We start from the raw sequence: 27,622 nt of genomic DNA, 5'->3' as shown, positions 1-27,622 counted from the left end.
TCATTATTAACCATTTCAACATCATTAAATATGCATCACGTCTTTGTAAAGTGAGGAGAACGGGTTTGTTAACCTGAGGCAACATCGTGCAACAGAAGGTTAAGCCAGTATAATAAGCACAGCAAGCCCGGCACGTTTGACATTCCTGTTAACACACAAAAGTTCAATTGAACTGCTAGTACTCATCCCGTCCCTAATCAGTATGATAATCAGAGTAATCTCTCCCTGTAAGGAAAACCTAATCTGGATGGATTTGAATGATTTCATTTCTAATAAATTTATGTTTTGAAGATGCTGAATGTAAGAGTTACCGCCTCTGGAGGTTGACACCTATAACAAGCTCTCGCGCTCTCCTCCACACACACACGCTTTGAATGAAAGCCCACTTTAGCGCGTGTGAAGAGAGCTCAGAGAGAGCGAACAAACCCGCTTTCAGGCGGATGGGTTCCGGACTGCCCTTGTTTCCATAGTAACACACCGTGTCTTCGCTGGCCCTGCGTCAGGCAACATGGAGAGAAGAGATGCAGTTAGCGACAATTAAACGTGAATTAGCACCATTTTTGCTCCATTTACCCCCTCGAAAACGCCGACTGTCCTCAAGGGTGACACAATCCCACGCAGAAGGGTGGAAGAGTCACTGTTTATGTTGGTGGCAACCTCAGAGAAACGCTAACAACGCTAATCAACGTCAAGCATTTAAGAAAATAAAGACCTCTTGCGCTAATGCTGCTGCTCGTCTTGGGTGGCTTATTATTACCAACATTATAGGAACTCACGGGTTTCGTACGTCACAAATGAGCTTGAATCGATCACGATCTAATATACCAAAACATGCTAATGAGAGGAACTTGCCGTCCTGCTCCACCACCAGAATACAGGTCAACTCTGGCTCTCTGAAGTTTCATCAGCAGAAGTTTAGAGAACGGATATTCGAATCTGAGCGGGAAAATCTGTGCTTAAGCTACTTTTAATTCATATCCTTGGAGCAACAAAGGCTCACGCTAGCTTAGCTGGAAGGTTTTAGCACTTCTGACTCACTGACGCTGCACTGTGCCACGTTTAGAGTAAGAAGACACAAATCTGAGAAGGTGAAATTTTTCTTTTATGTGAGTGGAGCTGTTAGCTAAAGCTGCTTTTAATTCATAGCTTCATTAGCACAAGAAGCTAATGTTAGCTTAAGGCTATGCTACCAGCAGTTCTGGCTCCCTGATGCTGTGCTGACATAAGTCAGTAAGCTGGGACAGTCGTGGGCTGGAGGTTAGGGAACCAGCCTCGTGACCGGAAGGTCGCCGGTTCGATCCCCAGAGCCGACAGCACATGACTGAGGTGTCCTTGAGCAAGACACCTAACCCCCAACTGCTCCCTGGGTGCTGTGGATTGGACTGTCCACCGCTCCGGGCAAGTGTGCTCACTGCCCCCTAGTGTGTGTGTGTGCTCGCTAGTGGGTATGTGGTGTTTCACTTCACGGATGGGTTAAATGCGGAGGTAAAATTTCCCCGTTGTGGGACAAATAAGGGTCTCTTAATCTTAAGTCATCTCTGTCAGAAAGACAGAATTTCCACATTAATAAAAAGCCTTTTTTAGTTCTGCTAGTAATGACTCGCTTTATGCTACAACTAACCCTTACTGAGTCTCTACTTTAGTGCTAGCCTAGCCTGATCTATAGGCTAAAAAATACACCCAAGCTATCATTAGTGTAACTCTTACCTTGGGTGCTGAACAAAATTATAAAGAAAGCATTCTAGGTTTTAGCTTTAGCCAGTACAAAATGGATACCAGTGACAAGATACTTTGACCAGTTACTTTGCTAACTTTAGTGTTTAGCTTGCTGGCCTCCTTATCTGAAGTGGTGTTTTTATAATTCAAGTGTATTTACACAGTTATACAGCTATATCTAGCTTCCTAGCAATAACGTTAGCTACATACATAGTACTTACACATTAGCCAGCTAGCGAATAAACAACCCAGTGTTTTACCAAAGTCTCATAAATCTCCATCATCATCAGACTTTCCTAGTTCTTAACCCAGAAAACCTCACCCTAGAGACCAGAGAGCCAAGCAGGCATGTTCACAACAGATGCAAAGATAGCTACATTTTTTATTTTGCCCAGAAAGTCAAAGAGAACAAACGACTAATAAAGAACCAACAGGGAAACATATGTTGCAGTATTCGGAGTCCTTGCTGGGAAGAGCTGTGATTAAAGCTTGTGCTTATTAGCTGTATATGAGCTACAAGACCCAAGCTACTGTAAATCAGGTTTAAAAATAGAGGAGGCTGGATTAAATTAGGCCCGGAAACGAGGTTCCTCGCCCAGTTTCTTCCACCCACTGATTCATTAGGAGCAGATTTGCAGCGCTGGCCTGCGGTTTTGTTTACACCATGGTAATTAGCAAGAGAACCCGAACCTCCGTGCTAAAGGTTATCACTGTCAGGCTAAATGGGTAATGTGTTATCTTCCGGGAAAACTTCCCCGAAACAGCGGGGGCGCCGGTTACGAGTGGGTCAGAGAGCAGCTGATATGGCGTAAGACACAAAACACAGGAGGATTCAATCCAGACAGGCTGTACACACCATGAATTACAATTCTTTTTTGCCTGCCACGATATTTTCATTTTTATCAAGGATCATTACCCTACCTTTCTCCATGGCCCAGCCGCTGGACATTAGCGGTGAGAATGATTCTGCTACTGAGAGCTGAGCTTATTACATGTGTCCCACTTATCAGGTACATGGATCTGGCAGAAGGTGATACTTGAAAGATTCAGGATTCCTCCTGAAGGAGGATGATGGAGTGCTTTTCTTATGCGATGCTGTTGGAATACGCAGTGTTTTGTGTGCTCTGAATAGGAAACACGACCCAACGCAGGCCTTTTCATTTGTTTGGCCGGCAAAAGGCAATGAGGCAAGTGGAGGGGCAGAAAATGGGTACCTTCTTTTTCTCGACATCCAGGGATTGTGTGTAAAAAAGTACATCAAGAAGGATGCCTGGAGATTTCAGCAGTGATGGGGAACTATGGGAGGGAGGGAATCTCTTCATCACAGCGAGATAATCAGTATGCAGAATAGTGGATGCTCATTTCTAGTAAGCCCACGTCCCTCTCCCAGTCTTTAAACGGACATGTATTCGAGCCTTTCTCCACTGAGCTGCTTTGTGTGGCGCCAGCTCTGAGAAGCATAAACAATGGGAGCTCTAAAACGCTCTGCATCAACAAATGATGTTTGCTGAAAAGTCTCTAATCAGATCGTGATCAAAGTGGATATGGATTATGTGGGTCCAACGTTCTGCAATTTGCATGTTGAAATTGGTCTCCTCTGGCCAGGCTGAGGATAAAGGGATACCAAGTAATCTTTGCATTCCTTGCTGTATGTAAGCCATACATTCATGACAAAAAATGGACAACATCGTAGGTGTCGTTGAGCATTTTCCACTGCACAAAATCCCAGAACCTTCGGCACCTGAAAACTGGAAACTGGGCTTTTTCCATAGGCAATGATTCCAGTACTGAAGATTTCAGATTTATGGTTTTGGGTAGCTGCTCAATATTGATACTAAACAGGATTTAATGGTGCCTGAAGATTCTCTTCTATCTTTGGTGACACTTGCAGCTGAAGCAAATTCTTTACTCTTTCAGGTGAGGATAAAGTCACCAAGTACTACTCAAGTCCACCCAGTCACCAGTAAGAGCACTTGAATATAACGCTGTTGTCAGAAAGAAAAACTCATATCTCAAAAATAGTAACTTTACAGGAGAAGGAAAAAACCTACTTTACTTTTAATGTAAAGATTGTCATGTTGGGTCATTTCCTTTTAGTCCATACACCATGAAATTTGCACACAATGTAAAGGGCAACAGGCATTTTCAAATTATGCCAAACATTGAAAAAGGACAAAAATTGAGATGAACGAAGTTTTCTTCTGACAACAGTGATAAGCTAGAATGGTATGTTGATGTGTTGGCTACTGTTTTTTGAATTTATAAGGAGTTAGGAACATAAGACTAAGCGCTATTAGCATTTATGCTAGCCTCAAACAAGTGGGATTTGCTGATTTCTTCAGAGTCGCGATAAAAACCTTAAGATTTGTTTAATTCTACACGATTCTGTGCCAATGTAGACATTTATGTGAAAGTGGGTGTGCAGAGTTCTACTTATTGCCTTTTAAAGCAAAGCTCAAAGGACGTATACTACTATATTTGTTCTAGAAATACCATAAATCTCTGGACATTGATTCTTAATGCATTATTCCACCTTGGCAGAATATTCTTTCGAAAGGTGGTTGCTGTGTCTCAGATCACTATCTCTCATCCTTCTGCAGGTTTGCATCCTTTGTACACTTTGGAGTTCTTGGATTACTTGGATCCTGAGAAGCAGAAAGTGCAACCAACTACTATGACTGAACTTTGGAGGTATGGAAAAATCCCTCTGCAGAAATCTTTGAACACCTGAAAGCAATTCCCCGTACAGTATTATAGGTGGTCCTCAAAATGACCAGTAGATTGAAGGAAAAACATTCTAGCAAAGATCGGGACTGCATATTGCAATTGCATTAGGGCACGTGCAATAAATTTGGGTAGAAATGAACTAAAGTAGGTATTACCTTTGAGATTGATACATAAAGAGAATGTAAAGTCATGTTACAAATAAAAATATATTATTCTTCTTTTAGCAGAGGCTTGGCTGAAACCAAGAACGTAAGACAAATCAGGAAAAGAGTGCCTGGCCTGAGGGACCAGTTACAGAATTCAAGACGCCAAAGGCTTCAATATATAGTACCGCTTCTGCACACCTCCAAGAACACAGAGGTTTCTTCAAACAAACAAGCAAGAATATGACTGAAAGCCCCTTCAAAGCCTGTGTTGGACATCCAAGAAGAAGCTTTAGTGCTTCTTTTCAAGGGATTCCAATTTGCTGCAGTGCTGCTTTGCTTGGCAATGTTGGTTCCTTTCCTTCATCATGTTCTAAAGACTGGTCCAGCATACAGAAAGTGACAATAAAAAAAAATAATATTTATATGGTGTGTATATATGTAAACAAACATTAAAAGCCCATCATCAGTGCTTGCATCCCAGCAGAGCAGGACAGAAAATCTCTTCATTATAATGGAAACCTCCTCTCCGGTTGCAGGATGCCACTATTGATTTTGGAACAAAACAGCCACCGCTAAGTTTCTGACAAGCTTATCGCTGCATGTATCATCTTTGGCTCAAAGAAGGAGAGCACAGAGACTAATAGCTCGGTAACGATCCTATTTATTGAGATGGTAAACAAATAAATAACATTCGCAGATGCTGTCTTTTCCTCCTTTTACTGCTGTGTAGTTCTTGTGTCCATATGTTATGTTGTCTTTCAGAACCCGCCAGATGAAGGCCCCCAATATGTGTCAACAAAGCAATGAAGACAAATGGATCTAGACTTTTACCAAACATAAACTTCACTGAAATATATTCAGAAATGCCTAATGTACTGTTGGAGCAGGTGTGAGTTGGAATGAATTGCATCGAGGTAAACCGTAGAAACAAGATGGCGTACCTATAATCTTATTATTATTAATGCCCTTGTACTTTTGTGGATGATGGTGCCAAGTTGAAAAGTTCTTGCCAAGTTCTTCCATCTACGTAAGAGTGGTTCGATCAGCCCCTCAGTATCAATGTTCACTGCCATTTCCCAACTTTTGTTTTGCTCTCCCCAAAAACCAGACAGCGACATGGCTCCCTCTTTGAAAATGTGTAACCAACCACCACCAATCAACAGTGTTATCTGGCCCTCATATAACTTTGAAAGTGAGGAGAATTCATCAGAGAAGTAACAACTAAACCAAACCTCTCAGCCATGGTGGGTTGTAGCACTGCTGAGATCTCTCATGACCTTCTTCACTGACCACACCACTTGGGAGTTCCAAGAAACGCGATGTACTAAGAAATGAAATGCAGATATCTTCTCTAGGGCCGGCCAGAATAATTTGAATAGTCGGTCTTTGCTTTTCGATTTAACATTTGGAAGGTTCGTCTTTCAGTCGAGCCATAAACTTATTGCCTAAACATTTATAAATACATAAACCCATTTCAGCAATGGTCTCTAGATAGAAAGAGTATTGTTCATATTTAGAAAATATTAAAAATAAACAAATTATAACTGGTTTAGATAAATGCATTATGAATTCATGATAGACATCCATGACACTGTGGCTCCAAGCACAACAAATTGGCACAGGGGATGAAATTTATTTCAGTCTGCAAGCTTTTAGGCTATTAACCACAGGCTGCATTCTTCGGGGTGGAAATGATCGCAGTTTCAGTGGTCCTTCTGAATTTTAACGAGTCCTCTGAGCTTGGTTCCTGGTTGAAGACAACAGCCGAGGCTCTTCTAGGCTGGTCCTCCTTGCGTTCAGAGAAGAAGCTTAGCAATAACTGAGCTCAACGTGGCCTGCAAGTCAGTGGTTGCCCTGACAAAAGATGTTGAATTAGCCAAATAAAATAACGATAAAAAAACAAAACAAAACATTTCCTTAACAGTACGGATTGCTCCAAGTACTGTGTAAGAAGAAGAAACAGCTTGGAGCTGGAATCAGTGGCCTTGAGATTGGTTATTCCCAGGTCCTCCTATCTAATAAAAACAACTTGTCCTAGTTGAAGAGTGGCCAATACCAGTCTAGTCATTAAGACTGATGACACTGAGATGCTCCAAGTGATATTGCTGCCACAATACACCAGTTTAAGTTGTCACAACCCATAATCTCACACCTGTGTCCACTTGAATCATCTCAAAATTCCCAGTGTAAAAAAACAAAAAATACAAAAAAAACAAGGACCTACAAAGCCCTGAAGAAATCAGCGAGCTGGAAAGAACAGCTGTGGAGCTGAATTCTAAACAGGCTTCTTAAGCTCCATCCAGCTCTTGGAACAGGAGAGCAGGTGGCCAACCCAACGGCTGGTTTCTCTCTCAAGGACCCCCGAGATCAGATGAAAATCATCTCCGTCTCATCTCCATCCAATACCACAAAGGAGAAGAACAGAAGCAGAAGGAGAGAGAGAGAATGTGTGTGTGGGGGAAAATTACCACACAAAGCCAAACAAAGTGCAGAAGACTTTGCCACATGTTATCAGAGGGACTGGTTTGCCTGTGAAACTTAATGGAATTGAAGTGCAAAGAGGATGAGCTACGATTATTTTCTTATGTTTTGTGAATTGGAATGAAAAGCTGCCCATTTCCTTCATAACAAACCCACAAATACGCTGTTACTCATGTTGCTCATAATTAATGTTGCACCAACACCAAGACTGTATATGCATTGGTGCTGATACTGGCACTTACACAGTATCAGTATCAGCAATACTGAATACCAGTAGCGTAGATTCAGGACATTTGCACTAGTAGAGCTTAACTGAAGCGAGCAACATGTTAGCAGTATGGGATGGCAAGCAGTAGAAATAATGCTCACTGCAAAATCTGTAACGCCAATATTTCAAGGGGACTCACTCATAGTGCATGCTCTACTGACTGGAATTCTGTCTAAAGTCTTAACCACAAATAAGCAAAGATAACACAACATACATACAGTCCAAAACACACTAACAGTAGCCCTTTAGCTGAATGGCTGAGTCAGGGATGAGTGATTATCACCCATTACGCAATCTGAGTTAATGCTAGTCCAGGTTGTAACTGAGAGATATACAGAAGGAACTGGCAGTCCATTGGTGTAACCATACCCTTTGGCCTAGGGTTAGCCATTAGCAAAGCAGTCTGATAGCCAGGCAAATGCATCCTCCATCACTGCCTACAGTGTGCCTCTGTTGGTCAGCTGCTTCAGACAAGTGTGTGGACTTGAAACCTGGCCAACAATCCACGGCTCAACAGCTGCTACTGATAGCGTGAATGACTGTATTTCCCAAACACATTCATCAAGTAAATGTCATTCACTGGGATTTCAAAATTCTGTGATCACTGAACCAATTTTAGGTGGATTGGATGTATATTTTGGCTCATTGTACCTTCTGAAGAACCAATCACGACTCAGCATAAGGTTCGTTTTGGCAAAGACAGCAGCATTCCTCTTAAAATTGCTTGGAGCTTAATATAATCCATGATGATATGTACCCTAACAAGGTTCCCACAGCCTTTGGAGGAAAGACAGCCCCAAAACATCACTGACTCCATCTAGAACCCCGAGTGTTTGTTACTAAAAAGGTCATCTGACCATAGAATCCACTCACAGGACAATATCCAGCCTTGCGAACTCTAGGCACTTGCATTTGTGGTTAGATGAAAGAAAAGTCTTTCTATTGAGCAAAACACACTTGCATCATTTTCTAGGCAGGTTCACAACAGCTCTGGTTGCTTGAAACTTCTTAACAATGAAAATAGGCATTTTCAGACAACATATTTGTTTGCAGCCATTGCCATATTGGTTAACCCACATTTCATTTTTGTGTTCTCTAATCTTCCCCATGTTGATAAATGAAGGAACTTGGCCTCGTCTTATATTTATAACACAGTGAAAGTTCTTAGGCATTTTCCACACTCAGATGGGGTATATGTATGGGAGCATGCTTCAGTTAAAGGCAGATCTAGGAGCAGGTTTGGTGACCGCTGGTTTTATGAAACAAAGATTATAGCACAAGCATCCCACCCTGTCTCACGGCAGCACTTACCTGAAGTCAGCAGTGAGGAGGTTGAAGCCGTTGTACAGGTGTCCCTCGGAAGCCACCTTGCGTAGGTAAGAGAAGCTGTCCAAGCTATCAGTCAGGAAATTTGACACCAAAAATCCTGGGGAGAAAGCGAACATGCTCTAGCAGCAATAACAAAACCCTTTTCACAAAACCAATAGTTCCAGTCCTCAGATCTGATTGGGTTAGCTGGGTTTAAAGCCGGTGTAAAATGCACACCAATGACCACCTCACAACAACTGAATTCTGTATTAATGCGGCAAGTCAATAAATAAAAAACCCATTGTGCTGCACATGGCCACTGAGTGTACAGATGAAATAAGAACCATGGTATTTATTAAACAATATAAAAGGTATACGACATTCCATCAATCTGAAGAACCATTTCGCCATACAAAGAGCCATTTAAGCTTCCAGATGGTTCTTTGAGTCTTCATAGTTCTACATACACTCACTGTTTTCACTAAAGAACCCTTGAAGAACCATCTTTTTTAAGTGTGTACCTTTTGTGGCGGAAGGGAATGGTCATTTTAAAGCTTATTTGATACAATATTTAGGGCTTTGTTTGCTCTACTTGTTTCTTTATTTTGTACAAGTCTGGTATAAACGCAACAGAACACATCATTGTGGACAACCATTAACACTTAACTGTTAACACATCTTTAATCTACCAAATTCACATGGAAGAAATTGTGAAGTTGCTTCAGCTAACAGCTACAGATGTGCTGTAGTCTTGCATTTGAATATAATTTTCACTTCCTATCCAACGAGGATTAGAGGTGCTTCTTCATTCTAGGACCATCCTTGACCTCTCCAGAGCTCCGAAATGCTCAGAGGCTTCGGTCTTCACTTTTCCAGTCAAAACCACACAGCAACAATGTACAATTCTAGTGTTGCTTTTTCTAAACACTGAAGGAGGGACTACTGCTGCAGTGCTGTTCAGTGTTATGAGCCCACTCATAAAAAGGTCCGTGTATAACTAAACACCAACATATCTGTGTCAATAATAGAGGTGAGTAACACTCACACAATCAATACTACTTGATAGGCAGCCTCACTAAAGCAAGCATCCAATAAAGATCATTACCTGGGAGCATATTTGACTGTTTCTAGGCCTCTCATAGTGTAGATCCCATAAAAAGCCTCTCTTTATAGCTTGTTTATTTATTTAAGATTAAGATGAAGTGAACCTTATAAGTCCCACAACGGGGAAATTTCACCTCCACATTTAACCAATCTGTGCAGTGAAACACCACATACACTCTAGTGAACACCCACACTAGGGGGCAGGGAGCACACTTGCCTGGAGTGGTGGGCAGCCCTATCCGAAGCACCTGGGGAGCAGTTGGAGGTTAGGTACCTTTCTCAAGGGCACCTTAGCCAAGGACAGTCCCCAGCTTACTGACTTATGTCAGTACTTATGTCAGTAAGCCCATGACTGCCCCATTTCATGCCAAGCTTATAGAAACAAGCTAAAACATTCAGCTGAAAAGTGCAGACGCTAAACTTTAAGACCATACTGAGTTTCACACCACAAGAGTTTTGCTGTGTTTTTATTAATATGCTGAAGTTGAGAAACAGTTATGGCTGTGAGTACGGCCTTATATGGCTTTTTTTCTGACATCAAACAGGAAAAAAAATTGAATTACTGGCTCAAACCTGTCCAATCTAAATATAATTCCTTACATAATTACATATAATGACTAAAAGGGAAAAATCATGAATAAAAATTGACAAAGCCTTTGCTATAGAATCCTATGCTGTTCCTAAGGTGTACCACTGCGATGGTACCCAAATGGTTGCTAAAGTGTAAAAATGTAAAGGTGTTATTAGGCCATTCCAATGGCATCCCAAATGGTTTCTAAGGTGCTGTTTGGCTTTTTCTATAGTATCCCAAATGGTTGCTCAGATGGTGTCAGGCTGTTGCTATGATAATTATTGCTGACGGTTGCTGATGGTTCTTAACGTGTAGCTAGGCCATTCCTACACTGTCCCAGATGGGTGCTAAGGTGTTGCTGGGCCATTCCTACACTGTCCTAGATGGGTGCTAAGGTGTTGCTAGGCCATTCCTACACTGTCCTAGATGGGTGCTAAGGTGTTGCTAGGCCATTCCTACACTGTCCTAGATGGGTGCTAAGGTGTTGCTGGGCCATTCCTACACTGTCCTAGATGGGTGCTAAGGTGTTGCTAGGCCATTCCTACACTGTCCCAGATGGGTGCTGAGGTGTTGCTAGGCCATTCCTACACTGTCCCAGATGGGTGCTAAGGTGTTGCTAGGCCATTCCTACACTGTCCCAGATGGGTGCTAAGGTGTTGCTAGGCCATTCCTACACTGTCCTAGATGGGGGCTGAGGTGTTGCTAGGCCATTCCTACACTGTCCCAGATGGGTGCTAAGGTGTTGCTAGGCCATTCCTACACTGTCCCAGATGGGTGCTGAGGTGTTGCTAGGCCATTCCTACACTGTCCTAGATGGGTGCTGAGGTGTTGCAAGGCCATTCCTACACTGTCCTAGATGGGTGCTGAGGTGTTGCTAGGCCATTCCTACACTGTCCCAGATGGGTGCTGAGGTGTTGCTAGGCCATTCCTACACTGTCCTAGATGGGTGCTAAGGTGTTGCTAGGCCATTCCTACACTGTCCCAGATGGGTGCTAAGGTGTTGCTAGGCCATTCCTACACTGTCCTAGATGGGTGCTGAGGTGTTGCTAGGCCATTACTATGCTATCCCAGGTGGATGCTAAGGTGCTGTGTATATTTCTGTATGTGTGATAGGGACCTAAGTCATACTAAACATTCTAATAAGCTTTGCCTTATTATCTTCTAATTCTTCTTCTTATTATTGTCTAATGCTTTTTTTTAAATAATTCTCTAAATTCTAGGGGCTAATAAACTGAATTGCCTCTCAGCCACTAACATCTCCCAATCACTGAACCTGCTAAAGCGCCATGGTCACGTGCCATTTCTTCCCTTCCAAGAAACAGCTGTTCATGAGTGCGTTTGGGCACCAAGAGGACAGCTGATGGGTCTCTTGTATCTCTTGTATTCAGGCCTTACAAGCTCTACAAGTGTCAGCTAATAAGTGCCGGCCCACAACGCAGGCTTAAAGGAAGCCAACAGATGTTCGTCTGGCCATAAAGTGTCCATCACAGTGGAGAATCTGCCTTGTGCATCTGCAGCGAACAGCTGGCGTGAGGTAGAGGTGCAGGCCCACTCATGCAGACCGAGAATAATTAAATAAAGAAAAGAAAAAAAGAAATCAAACAGCCATACAAATAACTACAAAGCTTGTGAGAAACTGAAAGGAAAAGTTACGGTGCCATGTAGACAGGTTAACAAGTTAACCTGGGGAGAAATATAATTTCCTGGTTCAATATTTTGCATTATGTAATTATATTTATACATTATTTTTAATTTATTTTGTTTTCTTAACTGAGCTAAATAAATGAGTTGCTTCAAAGTTACACAGAAATGCAATGCACTGGATGCGTGAGTTGCATGGTAGTTAGTGAGCACAGCACAAGACTTACCGAGATTTTGGGTTTACAGATATTACGGCTGAGTATTCGGGCTCTGTGTGTTGATTCATTTTGACTGGTCAAATTGCAAATACAAACTTTTTGAAAAGTTACAATATTCAAACTATTTTGCAGTTTTACACTAAGCACAAGCCACTGGCTAAGAAGCAGAAGGTCTATCCATCCATTTGAATAAAGTAGTAAGAAATTAGAGGAGCTTGCCTCTCCCTTGGGCGTCCGGGTTGGGTCTGCCCTCCAGGTAATTGGTCAGTGCTGCCAGTTTGCCACGCTTGGTGATTCCAAGCCAAGAGCCACCTTCTTTCCCCTCTTCCAGATCCAAACCTGAGGAGGCACATATGGATACCAAAGCCTTTACGATCAAATCAATGTCTCTTTTCATTTCTCACTTTAGGATGCAACTGCATCTGTTTATTAGTGACCAGCACAGCTGAGGGCAATAATTGCATAAAACTGTTAACTAAACACAGGCAAGCAAAATAACAAGAGGGCGGAACTACGGTGACAAGACAGGGTAGACATGGAAAAAATGACAACAATGGTCTAAAACAGCCTTAACAATACATCAGAACTGCCCATTTTTCATGTCCTTACATAGGTCCACCGGTGCTATCTGGGGCCAGTTGAAGGTCTTCCCATTATTATTTTAGCTTTGGTCAAATGTTTTCAGACCCATTTTTACTGCCCTGGGGCTTACTGGCACCCAAAACCTACCCCAAAAAAAGTCCCCAGCCTTGGCATCTGCATCTTTGCTCATCAACATTCAGCCCCTCATTCCTGCTTAACCACACAAGAACCTCCTCTTCAGCACCGCACTTCATTTCTGCTGCTTCACATAAAAGCGATCATCAATTAAGGCGCACCATTGGTCGCTGACCCTAAGATAACAGACAGTAACAAACAATGAGATGCCTGGATCTCGCCAACAGCGAGCAGCAGTGACTGATTCCTGTACACTGCCTCGCACTGTGGATCAGACAAGGCATCATCAGTCAATTACAAGCCGTTTACTGCCAGGGTTCGGCAAAGGGGAACACTGGAAACTGGCAATTAAGGTAAACGTTTGAGACGGCAAGATTTTTTTTTTTGGCCTAATCGGGTTGCCGTAGACATCACATTTATCATGTTCCTCTTAGTGGACTGGAAAGGTAGAGGACTGTGTGTAGTGGAAGCCAAGCTGTCTTTGTTGCTTCTAAAGTGCCATCATTTATTCAGGAGATTTTGATCTAGGTGGCTTCCCTGCCCATCAAAAGTTTGGGATCAACAATGTTTTCAAAATGTTTTGAATAAATTAGTTTTTTTTTTGTAAGTTTGCAACAGCTTAACATATTATATAAAAAGCTGTTTAGATCTCATCATTGTTGAAAAAGAAACCTCTGCAAACTTGAAGGAAGAACGGATAAAGGCTCTACATTCGGAATAGTGCCAAACTTCATACATTTTTTCCAGAAACCTGGAAAGAACTTGCACCTGAAAATGAGTCCAGCACTGAAGGTAACAGTTTTATTGTACCTGGTCAGGATTTGTACCAATAAAACCTAAAGGTAACATTTCTCAAGGGTGTTCTCCTCCATCCTTGGTTCCAGCTGAGCCCAATAAGAATTTAGCAAATTCTTCACCCTTCCAGGTGAGGTTAAAGTTGCCATCTTTGAGTAAATGCATTAGCACTAAGATGTTTTAGGCTATTTTGTTACTTATGATATTAAAAAGTGAAAATAAAAAGAAACAAATATGCATAACTGAGGATATCCTGCATGTCAACAAAGCTTTTTTGGACATCAAAATGTGACTTGATTTTTGTCAACTTTTGCAGGACTTGAACTCACTTCACCAATCACTGTCATCTCTGGTGTTGGCATGGTAACAACCAAGATGATGGATCAGCTGCATCCCAGCATTTCTGACAAAAAGACAGTTTACAATCTAAGTCATCATGTTAAGTGCTAGCATCTCCAAAACCTAGCTCAAATGGATCTAAGCGATAAGATAAAGCGTTAATAAAGTTTCAGCTCTTGAAGGAAGCTATTCCAAAATGGAAAAATGAAAACTAGATCCCCCAATGTCATTACTTGCCCTTTGCGAAGAGTAAAGGATATCTTTGTCACTTGAAAGCATTCAGCTCATTTTGGGTTTCAGTAAGACAAAAAAGATCTGATGATAAATGAACACAATTTACATAAAATAAACTAATCTAAAGAACTAAAATCTAAAATTATTATAGTATGTAGGCTAAAGTATATGCCAGAAAACGCAACATTCTTTGTGGATTTCATACCTGTGACTACGATTCACATTAGCAAACTATCAAGTTGCTTTACTGTATTCTGTGTATTGAGTGCGTCTGAACGTTTGTGTCAAACCTGTAGTGGAGAAGACTCAGTCATGAGAGTCAATAATTCTGATTAGCAGTGGTCATTAATTGTTTGACCAGCGCCAGGACAGAGTGAAAGAAAGCGTTTATCACTGTGTCTCATTTTCTTTATCATTTACATGATTTGATAAGTGTTTAAGATTGTCAGTTCACTGTGGTACTAATTAAATCTTTTGGGTTTTTGACCAAAATGTTTGGCCTTTTCCCTCTTTTGGCCAAAAACCAAAAGCATCACTATTGACTATATATGCCCAAAATGTCAGTGCATCTCTAGTAATCAATTTCTTTAAATTTATACCCAGTTTGCCATTTTCACCTACTCGCTAGTTCTTCCCCATCACACAATGCTACCAAGCTAGAAGGGCAATCAGGCTTTCTTGGAATAAATAATACCACAATGAAGTGACAAAAAGTAACACTTTCAAACTGCTGTTAACAAAATATCATTGAACAGCTCAACACGCTTGGAGGAGGACATTAACTGCTCATTCTCTCATGTCACCTTACAAACACTTGTACTGGCTCTGATCTTTCTGAATGACGAGTGAGGGAAGATCTTCCTACCCAACTGCTAGAAAGCAGGAATGATTATGCTTTCTTGGACTTCTAACCACAGACTGAAGGACATTGCCAGGTTTGAACTCGCACTCTCCTAAAGCTTAAATAGGTCGCACCACTTGGGAGCTCCCTTCATTGCATATTTCGCCTTCGTGAAAGAAAGCAAGGTGTCCCTAAACAGTTAACAGGCAACGTAACCTAAATCCAATCCAGGCAACTGCGCCTGCCTCCAGAAGCTGTGGCTGTTTATCAATAAGCTTTTGAAGCAGAGAGCCACAGTCTTAACTGAGAGATGAGAAAACATCAACTAATGCAGATAATGAAGCCCATCAGCTCTTTCCAAATGAAGTCTGTTGACATGGAAACCAATGATCCCTCAGTGGAACAGTGGGTAAACATGTACCTGAAGGAGGGGACAGAAGAACAACGTCTTTGTTTTTCAAGCCTGCAGTCACATAGAGTCACTCACACCAACAGAACCATCACAACCAGTCATTTTAGCGCTATTGAGAGCTGATTATAGTTTTTTGGGGTCTTGTGATTAAGTTTAAGATTAGATTAACTGACCCTTATTAGTCCCACAACAACGAAATTTCACCTCTGCATTTAACCCATCTGCACAGTGAAAAACCACATACACACTAGTGAGCACACACACTAGGCCCAGAGTGGTGGGCAGCCCTATCCGCAGCGCCCAGGAAGCTGCTGAAGATTAGGTGTCTTGCTCAGGGGCACTGTCAGCTCAGGGGATCGAACCAGCAACCTTCTGGTCATAGGGCTAGTTCCCTAACCTCCAGCCCACGACTGCTCCCACAGGGGTTTATGCAACATCACCTGTTGCCTGGTGTCCCCGGCCACAACATGTCAATAAAAAAAGCAGAGTCAGTGGTTCGAGTGACCACTCTCCTGTGTAAGGTCAAGAGCCTGTTTGGTCTAAACTGTAACGTTACCACCACGGTAGCTAAAGTGGCAACTTCTTTCTAGAACATCTGGCATTTCTTCCGAAGATCCTGAAAAACATACATTCAAGCAGGTCCAAACCTTTGCCTGCTACTCTATGCTAAGGACGAGGTGAAAACAGTGAATAGAAACAGTGCTAGGCTAAGTAACTTTCTGAGATAAGGGGTATTGGAGGACAGCTTGTTCACTGCACATCGTAGTTCAAAACAAATCCAACTCTTACCACTGAGGATTTCCTTGCTGCTGCCCCAGAAGTCTGCAGCTTTGGACGGCCTGTTGTAGAGCTCATCTCGGTTGGCAGCCAAAATGAGCCTGCAGAGGAACAGAAGGAGAAGAGTTGGAGGAAAACAGGGTAAAACAACACTGAGGACAGTAGAGCTTGGCAATGTAATGGTATGTTACCATTATTTCTGAGGATATTAGGGTTATGGTCAGTACTTCTAGAACACTGCATGGATCACAGAACAGATTTAGACTAATTACAGACAACAACAAACAGCGTACAGCCACTGCATAGTGACAGTTAGCCGATTTTGCCATGTTGATGACAGCAGTCATAATACCTTGTACTTCTACATAACTGGCCAATTTATTAGAAACACCCACTGTGCTTCCACTCACTGGCCACTTTATTAGAAACACCCACCTTGTGCTTCCACTCACTGGCCACTTTATTAGAAACACCCACCTTGTGCTTCCACTCACTGGCCACTTTATTAGAAACACCATCTTGTGCTTCCACTCACTGGCCACTTTAATAGAAACACCATCTTGTGCTTCCACTCACTGGCCACTTTATTAGAAACACCATCTTGTACTTTCACTCTAAAAAACACATTTTCTTGCAGTCTAATCAAAAGAAAACATCACTGAAAACTGACCATTTTGAGTGATAATGCGACAGAACACTGACAGGAGAACGGTCATCACTCTGTGACCGTGCAAAGCAACACTTTGTATTATTCGTTTGGTAAACTCTGCTGTTTAAAAGTAAAAATGCCTGATTGGGATGCAGGAGGATGCAGTGAAATGAAATGCATAAATTGTAGGCTTGTGTGATGAAGTAATTGCGGTTCCGATTAATTAATTATGATTAATTACGTAACCCCACTCTGATTCTGCAGCAGCTGAATGTGTTCCTGCCTTATTCACAAATCTGGTATATATTATGTGTGTATGAAGTGCAAGGCTGTTATCTTTTCTGCAGAATGTCCGAGCTCTGGTTATGTGCAAATATTTCACCCCCCTGGACCCCAAGAGACTGGCAACTATTCTGTTCCGCAAATATGCCCCCCAGCAGGCTAGACCCAGCTGTAGAAGATGACACTGCTAGAGTTTCATACATACATAAATAAATACATGTATACTATTTTAAAAAGGAACACTTTTTTCTGCACAGTTACTTTAGATTTAATTTAAAAAAGGAAAAAAATGCAGTAGTGGCACGTGCAAAAGTTTGGACACCCCATTAAATCAATATTTCGTAACATGCCTCTTAGCAGACATTAGTCATAGATGAGCTGAGAGGAGTCATAGATTATTTATTTGCTGATGTTTGGCGGAATCCATGCTTCCACCTACTTGTGCAATGTTTCCTGTGCCACTGGCCGTCACACAACTCCAATGTATAACAGATCCACCCTCATTCTTAACACTCAGCAAGGCGTACCTTTCATCAAATGCTGCTAATTTTTTCTCCAAACATACTTTCAGTAACTGAGGCAAAAAAAAAACATTTAATTCTTACTTCAACAGTGCATTGCACTTCTTAAGCTGCTGTCATGTTTACCAACTTGTCAATCAAATAAATGAGCCCACCCCCAAGTAGCAACTTCTGTTTATTTTCAAACCAGAGACACCATTTTAGAGCACACAAAAGGGTCTATCCATCAGACTTTAAAACAGAACCATTCAAATATGCATTATCATCATACAAACTGCCAACTAGTGATTGCATTCGTCCAGCAATACGACAGGACCAACTTTCACTTTCAGCTGGACAAACAAAATATCACTGGACAAAGCAAAATCTGGAATTTATATATATATATATATATATAAATATAAGAGGAGTGAAAGAGAAAGCATGTAGAGCGCAAAAGAGTGAGGATGTAAAGGGAAGGACAGAGAAACCGAATAAAAGTGAGATACAGAAGAAAGAATAAAGAAGAAGGGCATCAAGACACAGAGGGGATATGGAGGGTGAGAAAGAGAGAGAGTGAGGAAGGAAAGAGAAAAAAGAAGAACAGCGAAAGAGAGAAAACGAAGGATAGAGAAAGAATAAAAAGAGAGACAGGGAAAGAGCAAAAGACTCAGAAAGAGAGGGAGTGAAAGAGGAAGGAGGTGGAGTGAAACAGGGTGAAAACAGAAAGATAAAGATAATAAAATGAGAGAGTAAAGAGAGGGAGTGACAGAGAAAGGATGTAGAATTAAAAAGAAACAGAGATAAAGGGAGAGAGAGAGGGAGAGAGAGAGAGAGAGCACAAAAAAGAGGCAGACATTAAAAATGAGAGAGAGAGAGAGAGAGAGAGAGAGAGAGAGAGAGAGGGAGAGAGAGAGGGATGGTAATGACTAAGTGTGATGCAGACCGAACTATTGGCCCTCATTAGAATAACCAGCAGGCTAATGCTCCTCCATTGATTAGCAATTGAGAGGACACTGTGCAGGAATTGCTGTATCAGTCAGTGCTTTCTGTTCCCATCAGCCCTCGACTAAACAGTGGTACGTCTCTAGAATCACCCTACAGGACCCATTACTGACCCTCGGCCATTCCCTTTACATTACACAACTATTTACACTTAATCGTTCTGCTCACAACTGTGAGTCCCATTAACCCACAGTCGGGATCAACCAAGACTTACTGTGGTGTTTTAGAGACCCTGGACGCTTCTAGAAGCTGCAGTGTAGGGACACTGGACAGTGTTTTAAGTTTGGGGTGGAAAATTAATTATGCAAATGAACTGGTGACCAATCAGATTATTTATATGTTGCACAAAATTGCTATAAAGCTCAGAACTTATTAAGAGTGATATTTATTAACGCACTGCAAAGCAATGGATACTATCCAACATTCAATAGCAACCACCTAGCAACACCTGAGAAACCTCCTGTGATGCCATAGCAACCACCTAGCACCACCCTAGTAACCTCCCGTGATACTATAGCAACCACCAGGCAACACCCTTCCAACAACCTGGAACACCACAGGAACTGGAACACATTAGCAACCGCCAGGGAAACGAAAGTAAACTTCTTACAACCATCCAGCATACGATAGTATCCACTCAGCAACACCATAGCAACCACCTAAGATGCCACAGCAACTGGCTAGCCACACCTTAGCAACCACCTGACATCATATTGCAACCACCTATCAACACCCTAGCAACTATTTGGGTTACCATATCACCCACCTAGTGACACCTTAGAGACCACCTAGCAACAACTTAGCATCCACTACCATAGCAACCTCCTGAGATACCATAACATCTACTCAGCAGTATTCTAGCAACCACCTGGGATACCACAGCAACTGCTTAGCAACATTCTAGCAACCACAACAAATGCCTAGAAACACCTTGGCAGCCAACCAAGATATTACTGCAACCACTTAGCAAGACCATTGCAACCACCCAGTAACTACAAGGAAAACCATAGCAACCAGCATAGTAACCAACTAGCATGACTATGCTGGGTGACCAGCTAAACCAGTATTTTGCAGCAGAGAATTTAGATCAGGTGCAGTTGCTGTGGTTGTGTAACCATGGTTTGGAGTAGGTGAGATAACTATAAATAAAAAGGATCATGTAAACCATAGCATCCAATGGCAACTCCCCAATCTTTCTAAACAAATAGGGTTACATTTTTGGCCAAATAATTCTTTGAATATTGAACTAGCATTGGACAAAACTGGAAGAACCTCTGTAAAAACTATCCTTTTTCTAGGCCTTCATGCACCTACCACCAATTACGTTAGCTTGAAAAGGATTATTATATCCTCCTTTTTCAAGTACAAATAAACTCACTTGAGCAAATCAGGGTCAACTGCAGTGCGGAGGAGACTAATGGTACAAAACTCTTCTGATCATGTGAGCTCAGTGCCCATATGTAAACAGAAACCAGAGCTAATGAGTCAACAGAGTAGTTGCACTGAGTGATATACCAGTGGGAACCAGTCCTAACTCCTGATTAGCCTGGGCTTTTATTCCTAAATCCCTGATTAAGACCTTTTGAGCATTGGTTCTTTGGGGCTTTCTTGGCTTGCCGGGATAGGATGTACCCCTAAACCGGAATTAGCCCTCCCATGTTTGGAAAAGGAATGTTGTTTTTGTTAACAGCCAAGCCTTTTTCTAGCATTCATTGTAAGTGGCAACTCATATGACTCCATTCTAGGACTATGGTGAAAAGCAGTTTAAATTAAAAAATATATAAATTATAATTATTTTATTTTATTATATTTGCAAACATCTGTAATTTGCACTTATATATTCATTATATTGTAACACTTTCCAGAGGTGGCAACAAAATCTTAGCCTGGATTTACACAGTGAAGCCTCCACGAAACTTCAGCTGCTTGAAACCTACATGAAGCTAAGTTGCAGTTGACTTGCATAATGCAAAGCACGCTGCAACTCATTTGAATCTTAGCCGCAACAGTTGCAAGCATCTCAGCTTTGTGGAATGAGTTTCATGGAACAGCCTAATCAAAATGCAGAAAACGCAACAGGTGAATATCTGAAACATCACTGCCCTCTTTGATGAATTCCTTGTGCTTCTAGGACAGGATGAGTGAAACATTGAGAACAACTGTAATGACTACTTTACCATATATTTTCAAAAGCTTTACATACACAGAACAGATTTAAGAGTCAACTATATAATGGGAACCATATATAGTGAGTGATGGAGTATTCAAAAGTGTTGCATGCCACTTTTGAGCTGGTTAATGTAACTCAAGCTGGTCAGAAATTACATTGAATGCAACTCTCAACATGCAGCTAGTTGCATGCAATTTTGTTTTTGAATTGGTTAATTTAACTCAAATTGCATGGAAATGATACTGCAATGATACTACAATTCACAACATGAAGCTATTTGCATGCAACTTTGTGTTTGGTTTGTGTAATTCAAGTTGCACGGCAATTATATTGCATGTAACTCAAAACATGCAGCTAGTTGCATGCAAATTTGTTTTTGAATTGGTTTGTGTAACTGAAGTTGCACGGAAATTATATTGCATGTAACTCACAACATGCAGCTAGTTGCATGAATGTTGTGTAAAACCCTGCCAACATTTCAAGTTCAGGTTTTACAGGTTTTCATAAGTTGTTCCAGAACAGCCAAACACTAGCCAGGGTGGTGAAAGCCGGTCACTACTGTACTACTCAATCAACCTAGAAGACACTGGAGAGCCATTCCAGTTATACCCTCTAAGAAAACTAAAGTTCAACTTCAATGGTTCATGGCTTGGGGGTACAGGTTTAAGGGAATCCTGTTGTTGGCATAGAATGTTTACATTATGTGGAGGTTCTTAAACCTCAAAAAGGTTCCTTATACTCACACATCTCGTTTTGAAACCAAAGGTTCCTGTTCATTCGAAAGGTTCTCAAGATAGCCAGTAGTTCTTCACTCCACTTTTATGACCCTCATATATCGTCAAAGTCATAACAAAACCTTACCATTTTTTATTTAATGAAATAATGACAAATTATGTCAAATGCACTAATAGACTAATAGAAACAGACAAATGGACTAATAGAAATGGACAAATGGACAATGAGAAATGGTCAGAATTTCCTTGAAATAAATTCACTTTACATTAACTTGCACCGTAAATCCTTGCCCTGCATAGTTACTTTCCTGGAGATATTTTTGTCCGAAAGCAACAATACCCTAATCTCAAAATCCAAATACATTTCAACACTCAATTACATTTAAGAAGTACCTACTTTTCCTTAATTTCCATTTTAGTGCCTCTCGTTTAACTGCTAATTCCATTTTGTGGTTAGTTTCATTCTGTTTTACTGTAGTGTTGCTCAACCCTCTCAATTTTAAGCTTCTAGAAAAACAGAATCCTAAGAAGTATAACAAAAGGGTCTTCTTCCAGCATCCATTATAAGCTACATCAATCAGAACCACCAATCGGACTCCACAGCCAAAGTGAAATGCAACTCAAAATGTCTGGAATGGAAGCAAGCATGCCTTTATCTGATTTGAGGCCTATATGTGATTGCTGTGTACGCAGCTGGGAGGGAAGCTCCCTGGCTAAGCACTGCTGATTAGATGATATGCTCCTTGGAGTGTCATCTACTACAGTGAAGGACCATGACTAACTTGATGTAGGCCCAAACCTGATCCAATTATGACCAGTGGGACCACAGCAGTGATTGATAAAGCTACAATTACAATCTAATAAAGCTGATCACAATCCAACATTGTTAAAACAGCTGATAACTGGGCGCAGATCTGCAGTGACACTGGCTTTCATTATCAGACCTTCTGGTCCCCAGCCACTTGACCAGGCAGGGCACTGACCATCTGATACAGCTCTCTGCTATTTTTGGCTTCTTGCCTCAAGACTCAAAAAACATCGAACCAAAATCTACAGCTTCCAGGTCCTCTGGCCAGTGGTGAAATCAAATTCCCAGACATACAATGATTTCTTTCTCAATCTGCTCAGTTTTTAAGAAAATAGTTTGGAACCCAAAAAGAGACCACTCTGATTTCTTTGGTAGGACACATCACCTTTCCTTTTGACAGTGCTTAATAATCGTTTGAGGATTGAAGACACAAACTGACTCAGTTTTGATAGTGAAACCTTTGTTATACAAGTCTTCAGCTGGGTACCTTTCCATGGCCTTTGCTGTCATAGTTTGACTAAGACACATGTTTTCAGTCTATGAAAGGTCAGGACTGGCAGGAAGGGAAGTCCAGCCCCGGCACGCTCTGATTACTCAGCCATGTTGCAGAACGTTTCTTGGTATTGTCACACTGAAATAAGCATGGACGTCCCTGAAAAAGGCCCATTTTTAAAGGCTGTGTATGTTTCTCCAAAATGCTATCAGCATTAATGATGCTTTGACAGATGAGCAAGTTACCAACTAATACATCCCCAAAGCACGACAGAGCCTGGAGTTCATTATTTCAATGAATAATCTTAAAGAGTGACTTGTCTGATCACAATACACGTTTACACGGTGCATCAGTGCATTTCATATCTCTCGAGCCCAGAGAAGTTGGCAGCGTATCTGGACATTCTTGGCATATGGCTTTTGCTGTGCGTAATACAGACTTTACTTGTATTTGTTTATGCAGCGACAGATGCTGTTTCAAAGCATTCCTGAGCACAGGTAAGATATCCCTCACAGAAGCATCAACATGCCACCTGAAGGGTTGAAGGTCATGGGCAATCATTTGTGGTTCTCTGCCTTTTCTTTCACATGGAATCGAGATTTCTCTGGATTCCCTGAATCTTTGTCAATAGTATGCACCACAGGTGGTGAAATACCTGAAATCTTGACAATCTCTGATTGAGGAACTCAAGCATCTTGAGGATCTTCGGCGTCAATTTGATACCACTCAATGTCTACCATCTGTTTTGTTATATTTGATGACTTTCCCTAATTTAATGGGGACAACCAGGTAAAAATAAAATTATAGGTTTTCAATCTCCTGTACATATTTTGCTTTTAAAAACAAAAATACACTATATTTCCAAAAGTATTTGCTCGCCTTTCCTTCACATGCATATCCCATTGAGATCCCACTCTTAATCCATAGGGTTTAATATGATGTCGGCCCACCCTTTGCAGCTATATATATATATATATATATATAAAACACCTTCAACTCTTCTGGGAAGGCTTTCCACTCCAAGTTTAGGAGTGTGTTTATGGGAATTTTTGACTATTCTTCCAGAAGCACATTTGTGAGGTCAGACACTGATGTTGGATGAGAAGGCCTGGCTTGCAGTCTCCGCTCTAATTCATTCCAAAGGTGTTCTATCGGGTTGAGGTCAGGACTCTGTGCAGGCCAGCCAAGTTCTTCCACAACAAACTTGCTCATCCATGCCTTTATGGACCTGCTTTGTGCACTGGTGAGCAGTCATGTTGGAACAAAAACTGTTCCAAACTGTTCCCACAATGCTGGAAGCATGGAATTGTCCAAAATCTCTTGGTACTGAAGCATTATGAGTTCCTTCAGTGGAACTACGGGGCCAAGCCCAACTCCTGAAAAACAACCCCACACCATAATCTCCCCTCCACAAAACTTTACTCCAACCTAAAATAACCATACCAGAGTGCAAGAACCAACAATAGTTCACACAACATGGGGGAGGGGAAAACATAATTGCCACCAGAGCTTCCTATAGGTTTAAATTGCCGGGGTCAAATTGAAGATAAGATAAAATATGATAGTATATTTGAGGATAACAGAGGGGGAAAATTGCGGGATTTTTTGCTTATGTATTTTGATGGCAAAGTGGTGAACCTCGTCCTATCCTTGCTCCTAAAGTACTCAGCCTTTCCTGGGTGCTCCTTTTATAACCAAGCATAATTGCATCATCTGTTAAAGATGTTTTTCTGCAGCAGCTCGGTCGTGGAAAGCTGTTTCCTGAAGCTCCCGACACACAGCTCTTGTGCTAATGTTGCTTTAAGAAGCAGTTTGAAATGATGCAACGGATGATAGGCAATTTCTACGAGCTTGGCGTCCCACTCTACTGCTTCGTCGTTGAGCTGTCACTGTTTAGAACTAGTTAATATAATCTGATGCAATGAAATTTACAACGAACTTTACAGTGTATTTTCACACTTTTGACCCAAGTTGGTTACTTTCACTTCTACAGCATCACTATTTTACTGAGGAAAGAGCTTAACCTACTTCTGTACTGTTCTACTCACCTTTGTTCAAGAAGCACATTCAGCAAATGCAAAAAGCTGCATCTTCGCCCTTGCTGACCTACTGAATCTCTCTCACAGAGGCTTAGAGCTTCAGGCTGTGGGAAAGGTCAAACTGGGCACACTGCAGCAGCACTCTCAGCGCTATTTTGTCTTGCCAAATTACAAACGTTTTATACATTCATTAATATTTGATGCGCAACGTCCTCAGTTCCCCTGTAATTAGACTCTCTATAAATGAGGTGTCTGTCTAATGAAGCAACCTGTGCCCATACTATCAAAGTAAAGCTGTTTTCCTGCTAAATAAAGACATAAAAAGCCTGAGTTCAAAGACGTTATGGTATAAGCAGCTTCCGCTGTCATTATCGTTGATGTTCTTGTCTCGGGAGGCTGTTTCAAGCAAACGGATGCTGCCAAACTTTTTGTATTCCTAAAAACAAAGCAAGCAGCTCACCTGTAGGCATTTTTGGACGCGGGGCGAGGGTCGAACTTGAAGAAGATGATACACATGAGGAATCGCGGGTAACTGGCACTTTCTCTCACAGAGGGGGTTAAGGTCAGATGGGAGGACGTGCTAAGTGCTAAAGAGAACCAGAGACAAACGAGGTTTAAAAGAATGTTTTTAGTGATATAGACCTACAGGAATCATCTAATATTTGCTTCCCACCAATTTTCCAGAATGTCTGCGTGATTAAATGGCTACAAGGTAAACCGTTATTCAGGGTGGTTTGGTGTGAAATGCTTCATTTTAGCGAAACAGTCCGAATTGTCCACAGTGGTGGTGATGAGAACCAGACGTCCACCTCTAAAAGCTCCCTCTCAGAGAGTTATTACATGAAGTAGCTATGAATGCATGATGGCTGAGGGATACATTCAGGGCATTGTAAGGCAAAACAGTCCCAAAAGATTTACCACTATTTTACCATCATCAACATTCCATATAAAACATTCCATTATAAAAATTCAGAAGACAGGTGTTGGTTCGCTGGTGGTTTTGAATAGTAAATAAAACGACTATATATGTGTTGTAGACATCCCTGGTCCCAATCAGCACCACTGTAAAGAAATCTGAGTCTCTACAACAGAGCAATCCACACCAAACCACTCTGAATGAATTTGTTTACATCTCAACCACTTAACTATGCAGAACTTATGCAGAATTCCCCTTTAACTGACATAATCCATACAGAAATGTGTGAAATGTAAATGTACGACTATCAGACCATTTCATCAGCGGTAAAAAAGGGCACTGCAGCCTACAGCAATGTGGCTTGTTTCACGTTGGCTGTGCACTTTGCCCTCCAGTAATTTCATCACCTTACGGTGGTTTAGTACAAGTCAGCAGAAACCGAATGTCACGTCCTACGTTGCCTAATACTCACTTAACAGTATCACTAACACCAAACCTATCTGAATCTGATCTAATTAAAAGCGAACTCCGACCAATTTTTAATAGGTTCACATAATTAAATGGTTGAGATGTAAACAGAGTCATTCAGAGTGGTGGTGAAGTTCTAGAGAAACTCAAGAGTGAGATCATCCACAGTGGTGGTGATAGGAACCAGACATCCACCTCAGAAAGCCGACGGTAGTAAAGTTTCGGGTTTGCTCCTTACTTACAAACAATGGAGCGTATTATGGGTATACCTTGTCCACTAGGGTATATTGGCTGGACACTACTTATCGAAGTGAACTGTGGGGATTGTTTGAGTGCACTGGACATTTTATAGCATCAAAATAGCAGAACCCCAAAACAGTGCACTATATAGTGGACAGGGCAGTGTCGGACATCACTACTGTTTTACGACAGCTTTGCAACATAGTTTTGGCCTACGACGTTTCATTAATCCATTGGTGGTGGAGGGATACTTGTAGGGTGTTGTGAGGCAAAATAGTCCCCAAAGAAGGTAATGTAATTTTTTTTTTTACATTTTCCACTATTTTACCATCATCAACACTCCATATAAAACTCAGAAGGCACGTGTAGGTTCACTGGTGGCTTTGGACAGTAAGTAAAGTGGGTATATTTGTGTTGTAGACATAGTGACCCCTGGTTCCCATCACCACCACTGTAAAGAAATCTGCCTCTACAATCAACCACTTCTCACCAAACCAGTCCGAATGGGTGTATTTATGTCTCAACCAGTGAAATACACGGATATTTTAAAAACTCGGTGGTGGTCCCCTTCAACTGACATACACCAGCTGCTAACTAGCTAGCTAACCGAGCTGACTGGTAAACAAAAACAAAGCTTCTTCATCTGCTGGCGGTGTCAGAGCAGCTGTGAGTAACAGAGCATCTCAGCCCTGAAGACACGGTCAGTTTATTTCACCCAGTTCACTAATGAGACAATAACAGCGCTGACAGGCCGGTTAGCCTAGCAGCCGAGCTAGCATGACAGCTAGCTTAGCGTCGAAGTCAGCCCAACGCCTCTGCGCCGCGGCAGCGGAGGAAGCAGAGGTCGAGGCTGAGAAGAGCCGGAGAGCCAAACGGATCGCACTGGGAAGTTACTCACGGATCCATGAGCGGATCACCTCAGTGTAGCGGGCCGAGCGGAGCGCTGAGCGGGACCCACTTCGCTTCGCTCTGGGCTTGCGGGCGGGTCAAAAGACAGAACTCTGCGCTCTGATTGGCTGAACG

The 27,622-nt window shown here is 41.7% G+C and overlaps 1 protein-coding gene across 3 annotated transcripts in view; it reads right to left on the bottom strand.

Annotated features, from left to right (window-relative positions):
- tango2 (transport and golgi organization 2 homolog (Drosophila)) overlaps positions 1 to 27,622 on the bottom strand; it is a 40,369-nt gene extending 12,747 nt beyond the window's left edge. For all 3 annotated transcript variants that reach the window (XM_017709698.2, XM_017709700.2, XM_017709699.2), the window contains exons 1-6: positions 27,498 to 27,622; positions 25,436 to 25,562; positions 16,308 to 16,396; positions 12,400 to 12,519; positions 8,650 to 8,764; positions 427 to 494 (exon numbers count right to left, since the gene is read on the bottom strand). In XM_017709698.2, coding sequence (XP_017565187.1) covers positions 427 to 494; positions 8,650 to 8,764; positions 12,400 to 12,519; positions 16,308 to 16,396; positions 25,436 to 25,491 — 448 coding nt within the window. In that variant the 5' untranslated portion in view covers positions 25,492 to 25,562; positions 27,498 to 27,622. The remainder of the gene's footprint in view (positions 1 to 426; positions 495 to 8,649; positions 8,765 to 12,399; positions 12,520 to 16,307; positions 16,397 to 25,435; positions 25,563 to 27,497) is intronic.

The sequence above is a fragment of the Pygocentrus nattereri genome, chromosome 20 (genome assembly GCF_015220715.1).
Source record: "Pygocentrus nattereri isolate fPygNat1 chromosome 20, fPygNat1.pri, whole genome shotgun sequence".
NCBI lineage: Eukaryota > Metazoa > Chordata > Actinopteri > Characiformes > Serrasalmidae > Pygocentrus > Pygocentrus nattereri.
This window is presented reverse-complemented; position numbering and strand designations above follow the sequence as displayed.